We start from the raw sequence: 9,883 nt of genomic DNA, 5'->3' as shown, positions 1-9,883 counted from the left end.
CGACCAATTTGAAAATTCTGTGCGACTGCCACTAGGGGGCGAAATGCGACAATCGTGTAGTGAAAAGGCGGCTTTTTTTTTTTTTTTTTTTTTTTAGCTTACGTGTACTAACCAGAGTTGACAAAGCTACAAGACAAGAAAATCAATCATAAATCAGAGTTACGCAAAAAAACACGATGCACACATGCGTAGCCAATTTCACACGCATGAAACCTAATTCACATGCGTGAAAGAAAATTATACATTCACAAAAAGCAATTCACTTGTGCAAAATAAAATGAGATATTTTATATCTAATTTTATTAGATAACACCCAGGTAGGCTCGCCCTCAGGTGATAATGATTGGTCGATTGATAAGCTTCAATCTGATTGGCTAAAGAGTACAAATGACCTGGGTGGCTGCCAGAAGTGTCTCAGAAATACACATAAATCCAAGGTGATTAACACACGAATGTGAGGATAAACTTGTAAGTTTTAAACATCCGAAACTTTTGTGCACAGTTGTATGAACTGTGTTTTACATTTGTGAAATGTTTTTTATGAAAATCTAATTTTATTTTGCGCACATGAATTGATTTGTGAATGTATATATTTTTTTCGCGCACGTGAATTAGGTTTCATGCATGTGAAATTGGCTACGCATGTGTGCATTGTGTTTTTTGTGTGAATTATTAATGAGACTAATCTGCTTCCATGTGTTCGCAGCTAAACACGAAAACCAAACAAAATTAAACCATAAAATATTATTCAAAATACATACTCGGTGACTGACAATCTTTGTCATAAAATACACTTGTTTGAGCTTTGCTTAATATTAAATGGTTTGAGCTTGAATATCATTTTGCATGACTTTAATAGCCACTATGAGAGCTACAATGGATCATTTACCTCAGAGTTTGAAAAGAAATAAAAGGAAACAAGAACGTTCAAACTGTAATAAATACTTTTCTTTGTGCAATTATGTCCTTGTTCCCTCTCTATGACCTGAACTATTATCTGCAAAACACCAGAAATATAGAAACCATTTCAAAATTAGAATCCTTTGTCGTGTCGCGGCTGGTTAGGAGAGTCTTTGAAGTGGTCAAAAGCTCTTGAAATTTACATTTTCCTGGCATGTTTGCCTTAGTTATGTCAAATGTAGTCACCTGTACCTGTTAAGTTGACGAGCGGGAAGGGAATAAAATGCCACTGAAAAATAGCCGAACCATAACAATACGCAAAACACGTGAAACAACACAATAAAATAATGCCGTATAGAAAAATTACATTTTGATAAATGGAAACTAAAATTTAAAGCGACAAACAAAAATCCCTGATATTCCATGACTTGGACAAATAAATTATAGAATTCCCTGACTTTCAATGTCTGGAATAGACCTTTTAAAATTCCATGATATTCCAGAAATTCCATGACCCGTGGGAACCATGAGTACAAGAAATTTAAGCCATCACACTTGATTAATGAACTAACATAAGGAAACCACAAAAAAAAAGTTTTTTTTTTTTTTTTTTTTTTTAAGTAAAATTCATTTTAATATATATTGTATATTTATTTATTTATATATATACACACATTAAGTTAGATTTCTGTAACATAAGTGGTCTTGATTCAGAGTCTTATGAGTTCAGGAGGAGTTGACATCCAAAAAGAGTCTTGTAGCTCCTCGTGATGTTTTTTGCCTCATTCTCAGAAACTCCAAAAGCACAAAAAGGTGATGTCAAAAAGGAATTCCACATTCTTGTTTTGTGTTATTCACAGCATGGCGGACGTCAACGCCGTATATGCAGCATATGTATGTGTGCGTGTGTGTGTGTGTTAAAGATACAAATACTGATATGCACAAAGATCTAAAATGTAGCAGTTTCTATGAAAGAATTATATATAGAATTGCAGCATTAACATGAACAGGAGGTTTGCAATAACTTAGTTATCCGCCATGTTGTGCAGATGATTTCCAGGCCAGTTCACAGGAATGACAAAAGGAGCATTGTAAAAATTCTTTTGCTGTTTGTTTTTTTTTTTTTTTTTTCCCCCTCAGTCTTCTGCTCTTAAAATTCAATAAAAAAAATCTTTAAGAAATCAATGTTTTTTTAAAGCTACTTGCAAAACAAAACAGTGCAAGAGGTGCGAACGAGTCGCAGGTCACCCGCTGGAGGTCAAAGGAGTGCTATAAGAAGGGGTTTGTGGATGAGCCTCCTGCAGGAAACTGTGCTGCTGGTGCCCCTGCCTGGAAGAGAAAAGAAGCAAGGAAAATGATAAACAAAAACCCTTCAAATTTAACTCAACAAAATAAAATTCTTTGTAAAATGGATAAATAAATAAATAATTAAACAAATACTCAAATAAACATATGGAATTAAATGTACATTTAATTAAAAAAAAAGTAAAGTAAGCAAATAAATAAATAGGAGTCAAATTAACATTTAGAATAAATGTTGATTATATATCAATTATTAATTAATTAATTCTAAATAACAGATATAGCTTCAAAAGAAAAATATTTTGTAAAAACTTGAGACTAAAAAGAACATTTGGGATAAAATGTATACTTAAAATAAAGAATTATAATATATAAATTATTAATTACAATTTATAATTATTAATTTTTCAATAAATGTAGAATATATAATATATAAATTAATTACAATTTATAATTATTAATAAATTCTAAGTAACAGATTTAGCTTCAAAATAATATTTTGTAAAATAAATAAAGGCTCAAATTAACATTTGGAATGAAATGCAGATGTTATAAAAAAAAAAATACATTATTAATAAAATGAATGAAAAAATAAAAATCATAGCAGTCTTGCAAATATGTGTTGTTTAACTCACCAGGAAGGGATTGTTGGTTATTCCAGGTCCCGTCATGTTCTGTCCAAATGGAGCGACCTTACCTTGACCAAATGCAGCAAAACCTCCTAACAAAACAAATAAGTGACTACAAAAAAAATGTGACCATGTGAAAAATCTTTTTTGCTGAAGTACAGCACATCATTCTACAAAAAGCTGCATGATGGTGGACTGAATTGTAAACCATAAATATCAAGGCATTAAAAATCAGTGCAACAAGTTTTTCTGAGCCCCTACCGTTGGGTTGTTGGGGATACGCGTGCGGCTGGGCGAACGGCTGTCCAGGAAACGCTTGCTGGAAGTTTCCACTGAAGCTGGTGGGAAGGTTGTACGCAGCAGCGTTTCCAAACCCAGTCGGCATGCTCATGGACGGTGGACCGAAAGAGGCTACGGGACACAAAGAGCTGTGCGTTAACATCTCAGTTTGACATACACATGTGACGTTCAATGCAGTTTCCTTTTAGCCAATCTGTAAGATGCACTGACATCATATTCGAAGTTCAACTTCATTGGAAAAAATCTTTGAATAACAGCTAAACTATATGACTTAATATTCTTTACTAGTGGATTTGAAATGGAACTTCAAATGGAAAACATACAAACTAAATTAAGATACAGAGCAAGGCCTCATCCCCCACCAATTCTCCACTCAGGAAAGTGAAATGCTTAAAGTTCAAAAATGAAATTTATCCCATGATTTACTCGCCCTCTCAAGCCATCCTAGGTGTATATGGCTATCTTCTTTCAGACGAAGACTATTGGAGATATATTTATATCCTGGTTAATAAAGGCCTTCTGAAGCGAAGCAAAAGGTTTTTGTAAGAAAAATATCCATATTTAAAACTTTATTAACTATAATAACTAGCTTCCGGCAGACGGCCGTACGCATCGATTTGCGGCGGAAGAGTGACCCCTGACGCATGACGCAATGATGAACACGGAAGCACAGAGGATGGAGCAAAACAAAACACCGGTCACGAATTAGAAGTCTAATACGAGAAATTTTAAAGATAGAAATCCTCTGATATTTATGTAAGAGAAGAGGAGCTTCAGTTTGTTGCACAGCCTTATTTGTTTGAACCGCGAGAGATGTCTAAGCTTACGATACTCCTACATCCTGCGTCATACATCGTGTCAGGGGTTACTCTTGAGGCGCAAGACGACTTGTGCAGTATGCGTACGGTCGTCTGCCGGAAGCTAGTTATTTTAGTTTATAAAGATTTAAATATAGATGTTTTTCCTTACAAAAACCCATCGCTTCACTTCAGAAGGCCTTTATTAACCCCCTGGACCCATATGGATTATTTTTATGATGGATGGGTGCACTTTTTTGGCCTTCAAAATCTCGCCCGCCCCCTCCCATTCATAACCATTATAAACCTTGGAAGAGCCAGGATATTTTTAAATATATCTCCGATTGTGTTCGTCTGAAAGAAGATAGTCATATACACCTAGGATGGCTTGAGGGTGAGTAATTTTGAATAATTTCGATAATTAATCATTTTTGGGATCATTTTTATTTTGGGGTGAACTAACCCTTTAAGAGTCAGAGCAAGTTCCTACATTTTAATTTTAAATGTAGAAGATGAATCATTTGAATGAATCATTCAAAATAAGAACAGTAAATAGGGTCATGTTGACTTAAAACAAACAAACAAACATATTTTTATCCTGAGTACAGAAATCTCTGGCAACAAATCCGTAGAGCAGATGACAAAACATGACAAAAACACTAAAGCAGAAAAAGAAGGGGGAAAAAAAAACAAAAAAAACAATACACAGCCCTCAAAGAAGAACAACCAACAGTTTATAATATCTAAACATATACATATACAAAAATGAAATTGATCAAAAGTGACAGGATCATGTGACACTGAAGACTGGACACTGTAAAACACGATAACCCCCCCATTAAGTTATTTAAACTTATTTCTTCTCCTTAACTCCAATTTTCGTGACAAGTTTTGGATTTTGAAGTCAAGTTAATAAGTATAAAAGTTAGTTCCGAGTAGCATAATTTGTTTGCAGATGCCGCTTGGTTTGATATTTTGTATCTAATGAAATACTAATGAAATCATTTTTAATTGGCTACTAAAGGTATATGCATTTGGTCAATTTTCTGTGACAGCTGGAGACCACTGATGCGAACATCAATGCAAAGCATAATAAGACAACACGTTATCTGGGGTTCATCCACCTCAGATGAAAGACACCACAAGCACACCTTTCTTTAATGGGGTCAAAATGTCAGGAAGACCACAGAACTGTGGTCAGTGATATATTATCCTGCTAGTCTATGTCAAATCTAAGCCCCAGAAAAGGAAGAGAAATAAGGGAGAAAATGAGAGAAAGAGAGAGATGGACATACCAAAGTGGGCTGCAGGGTAAGCCTGACCCTGCAGGGGTCCTAACATGTCTGAACAGCATGTCAAGAACACAACCAAACAAAATCATCAGTCCCGTTCTCATTTTTGGCCTATATATAAAAAAAGTCTCCTGATTCAAATTTAAATGAAGACGTCTTTTCTTTTTTCTTTCTCTCTCTGGAACACGAACACACGCTCTGAACATTTATCCGCCGCAGGGATATAGAAATCTCTGCAGCTCTTCTGCGGTGTCTTTGTATCTTATGTGTGTGTGTGTGTGAGAGCGATCTCAAGCTGTTAGCTCCTAGCATGGAGACTGGGGGTATCTGACCCACTTAAAACTCTTCACAAAGCCCTCTGGTGTGTTAAATAAATAATGAGACACAAAACAAGAGCTGCTTCACATGTCTTAAACTCTTTCGACACCGAAGACAAAGCCTGCTGTGAATTCAGAGAAGATTCTCTGTGAAGAAAACGCCGGGTTTGACCGATCGACTCATTTAAACGAAGATTTAGCAGCTACGCCTATACCTGCTGTGGCCACGCCCACTCCTGGTGCTGCTCCTCTCCCATTGGTCTGAAATGGGTTAGTGGCCTGCGGAGCCCCGGGCGCGACGAATGGATTTGTTGAAGGCCCTGTTAGAAAACGCAATCGAGATGAAGGAAATGTGATGAAGGCGGCAGAATGGAAATCTCCAACAGATCTGAAAGACGTTTACCTGTAAAACCCTGAAGCATGCTGGGTATACCCTGCTGCGCTTGAGCTGGAGGAACAGCTGTAGAGGATCCAAACATAGACCTGAATGAGAGAGAGAGAGAGAGAGACTTCAACACGACCGAGAAAGAGACGATGAGAGGAAAAGAGACATGTCTCTTTATAGTCTCACCCTTGTGTTGTGGTGGCAGCGTTGTAGCCGCTCACATTTGGCGCTGAGGAGCAAAAGCCAGTGTTCAGTTCAGCTAGAACAGAGTAGCGATCGCCGCCCAAAAGAGCTGCCTGTGGAGGGGGTGGACCCACACCTGCTGATGGAGGGGCGGAACTCGTACCTGAGGAGGGAGGCAGAAATTGGTTATTTTATGCTAGCATTAGGTATCAAATTTTCATGTTGCGATAATTGCTGAAGCTTTTATCATGGTATACGGTATTATCACGATCAGTGTTGGGTGTAACGCGTTACAGTAATTAAATTACTTATCCACTGAAAAAGTAAAGTAAGGGATTACTGTTCATTTTTAGGTAATTTAATTACAGTTACTTATAATGTACTTGCGTTACATACTGTAAATTAGTTCAACAGTTCTGTTTAAATCAATATTGAATTTAAAATCTAAATTTGTCATCTAAAGGTAAAAGTGAACGCTGCCTCTTTAAAATCGTTAGCTGTAGTGCAGTTGCGCGTGAGTTCACAACTTCGAACCAGTTGGCTGCGTAGTCGCTGTCTGAAGATGTCGGCAGAAGCGAGTGGCTGTTTTGCAGAATGGAAATAATCCAATTACTTCACTTTTTTGACACAGGTAGGCAAGAACATTATGGTAAAATGTAAGCTATGTTCTAGAGACGCTCCCTGAGAGACGGTCTTCAGTCAGTGCGCTCTCAACCAAGGCACACACACATAGCCGCCTCTTGCGTGTGTCAAATTTTCGCGGTTTACTACACATAAATGTTCAAATACACACACAGTTATGTCAAAATGCCCGTATTCACGTTGGTTATGTGAATGTGAACAGCATGTATAACAGCATATTGTCTCCATCCATTAGGTCTTAGCGACAGCAGTCTTTAAAACATGCTACTGTCTACTATGGGCTTGTCTGTATTTTAAATGATAATCAAACAACAAAAGAAAAGCTTTAATAAGGATTAATCTATATTTAATTTATACATTTATGACTATGCAGAGTTATTTTATATTTGATTATTCAATTTCTGTGGTATTTTTACTTACCTACCTTTTTACTTACTAGACCTACCTGGAAAAAAAAATATATATATAGCATTGTTTTATTTGTATTTTTATATATTTTGGTGGTATCGGTACCGACTACTAGATTTTTGGTATAGTGACATCCCTATTTGTTACTAAAAAAAAATGAAGTATTATAAAGTAAATAAAAGTATATGTTTTAATAAAGTTAAAATGTTTTAAAAAGCTATAAAAGGCTAAACTATTCCATGTTTGACTTAATTATTAAAAGAGTTTCCTTTCTATTGTCTATCCGGTCAAGGTTTATAGGGATTTTACGAAGTAATTAGTAAGTTACTTATTGAGTAATTAAATTACTTTTCAGACAGAGTAATTAGAAAAGTATTTTAAATACAACATTGATGATGTAATTAGTAATTAATTACTTTTTTGAAGTAACTTACCCAACACTGATCACGATATTGAAATAATTTGCAAAAAAAGTGTTGTCATACTATAAAAGGTTTAATAACTGTTTGTTCAACTTTTGATTCTAATAAAGTGTTATTAAATGTTGAAATTAAGAATAATAAATGCTTTAGAAGTATTTTTCATTGTCAGTTTATGTTAACTAATGAATTAACTAATGTTAACTAATTAAGCCTTATTGTAAAGTGTGAATGAACAGAATCAGAATGTATGCAAACAAAACCTAGGGCATGTTGTTGTAGTCCAGATTAAAATATAAAAATATTTAAATTTGAAAATAAATAGCCTTAAGTCCAAGTATTTGGTGCTGTGATGAACACCATTGCGAATACAAAAAACTGAATGGCTGTTTGAAACATTTAAGTACTAAAAGGTAGCAGCTGCTTTGTTTATGGGTGTTACCGGGGTAACCGCTGCGTTTCTGCTGTTCTGTCAGTGCCATTTGCTGTCAGAGTGAATATGCATTTTCATTCAGGCCATCTTCTTTACTCATTCTGCCATGCGCTGCTCATGTGTGTTGGGCTTGGGCTTTATAATTTTCATTTTTGGGTGAACTAACCCTTTAATGCACAGGACTCTAAAGGTGATGATACATGGGGCAACTTTTTGAGCAATGTTGCCGAGCAATGTTGCTTGGGCACTTTCCCATTGAGAATGAGCATCAAATTTATATCTGGATACTTTAGATTGGTCGTGGGCAATTTTTTGAGATCCTCCATTCAGAATGCTAGTAGCCGATCACGTGACCGGCTTGGAGATTTCAGAAAAAATTCAAACAAGATGGCGGCCTCTCAACAGCAGTGGAGTGAAGAAAAGGAGAGTGAAATTATATCTTTTTATGCTGCTAAGTTGACATGTGTCAACCCAAAACAGGGAATTTACCTCATTTAATGCTTAAAATACCAACAGGTGTCCAATTTAATGTGCATTGGCTGTAATTTAGCCATCGAATGTTTTCAGTTAAATACTAAAAAGACGCGTTCTGTTTAACATCTGTAGTGGCGTAGGCTGTAGGGTGTATGGCACGTGAATGTAGCTTTAGACGCGATCGAAGTGGGTTCGAATCCACCTTTTGCCAAACTCGCTCTTCTCCCTTTTCTTATCACAAATCAGATCAGAAAGGCATTTATATTTAATAAAAACGAAGAAAATATTTGAAAAGTTGAAATAAAGTGCCTAACAAGTGTTTATAATTAAGTATTTATTGGGTTGGCAATAGATTTGCTCCTCTCTGATTAGTTGCTGCCAACTGTCCGTTGCCATAATTAGTTGGCCTGTGTCTCATCAGGTTGCCCGCTGACGGCAACATTGCTCAAAAAGTTGCCATGCGTATCATCACCTTAATACGGTATCTGGAAAATCGTGTCTTTTAAATGTTTAGAAAAATGAGTCTTGCTCAAAAATTGTCATTTTATGCCTAGATAGGTTGAGTGTGTGAATATGTACCTTGCTCAGGTTTAGTGCTGAATATGTTGTCAAGGTCAGCGAGGGCTGCGTATCGATCCGCAGGGACACTGGCTGCTTCCGCTTTATGCCCCTCCCCCACAGAGTTACTCTGGGTGGAGCTAAATGAGGCGAAATCAGCACTGCACGATTTGGGGAAGTTATCGAAGTTCGCAAAGTTGGGATTAGCTAGTCCTGATGAGCTACCTGTGGAAGGAAAAGAAAGGATGAGCAAGTATGTGACAGAGGGAGAGAAAAGATTAATGTCCCCTCTAAGTTTTTTTGTTGTGGAGCAACAACACAGTAGAAAGGCTACTTAAAAGGGATAGTTCACCCAAAAATGAAAATTTGATGTTTATCTGCTTACCCCCAGGGCATCCAAGATGTAGGTGACTTTGTTTCTTCAGTAGAACACAAATGATGATTTTTAACTCCAACCGTTGCGGTCTGTCAGTCGTATAATGCATGTCAATGGTAACTCCATCTATAAGAGTCAAAAAAACATGCACAGACAAATCTAAATTAAACCCTGCGGCTCGTGACGACACATTGATGTCCTAAGACACAAAACGATCGGTTTGTGCGAGAAACCGAACAGTATTTATATCATTTTTTACCTCTAATACACCACTATGTCCAACTGCCTTGAGCATCCGCTTGGTGAGGTCTAAAAACGTGCTCTGATGCCAGAAGTGATCTCTCGCGTGTATGTGTCAATGAGTGCGAGCGATCACTTCCGGCATCAGAGTGCATTCAGACCTCACACACCAGATGCTGTGCGTGCGCTCAAGGCAGTTGGACATAGTGGTGTTTTAGAGGTAAAAAA

At 36.7% G+C, this 9,883-nt stretch overlaps 1 protein-coding gene across 10 annotated transcripts in view; it reads right to left on the bottom strand.

The window, feature by feature from the left end:
- Positions 1-1,530: 1,530 nt before the first annotated feature.
- agfg1a (ArfGAP with FG repeats 1a) overlaps positions 1,531-9,883 on the bottom strand; it is a 31,595-nt gene continuing 23,242 nt past the window's right edge. For 5 of the 10 annotated variants that reach the window (XM_051863602.1, XM_051863603.1, XM_051863612.1 and 2 more), the window contains 8 exons: positions 9,061-9,264; positions 6,109-6,268; positions 5,941-6,020; positions 5,753-5,857; positions 5,224-5,271; positions 3,093-3,242; positions 2,838-2,923; positions 1,531-2,229 (listed from right to left, as the gene is read on the bottom strand). In XM_051863602.1, coding sequence (XP_051719562.1) covers positions 2,170-2,229; positions 2,838-2,923; positions 3,093-3,242; positions 5,224-5,271; positions 5,753-5,857; positions 5,941-6,020; positions 6,109-6,268; positions 9,061-9,264 — 893 coding nt within the window. In that variant the 3' untranslated portion in view covers positions 1,531-2,169. Of the gene's footprint in view, positions 2,230-2,837; positions 2,944-3,092; positions 3,243-5,223; positions 5,272-5,752; positions 5,858-5,940; positions 6,021-6,108; positions 6,269-9,060; positions 9,265-9,883 lie in introns of those variants that run through there. The other 5 variants (XM_051863604.1, XM_051863607.1, XM_051863608.1 and 2 more) reach the window with 4 other exon arrangements.

Source organism: Ctenopharyngodon idella, chromosome 15 (genome assembly GCF_019924925.1).
Source record: "Ctenopharyngodon idella isolate HZGC_01 chromosome 15, HZGC01, whole genome shotgun sequence".
Lineage (NCBI taxonomy): Eukaryota > Metazoa > Chordata > Actinopteri > Cypriniformes > Xenocyprididae > Ctenopharyngodon > Ctenopharyngodon idella.
This window is presented reverse-complemented; position numbering and strand designations above follow the sequence as displayed.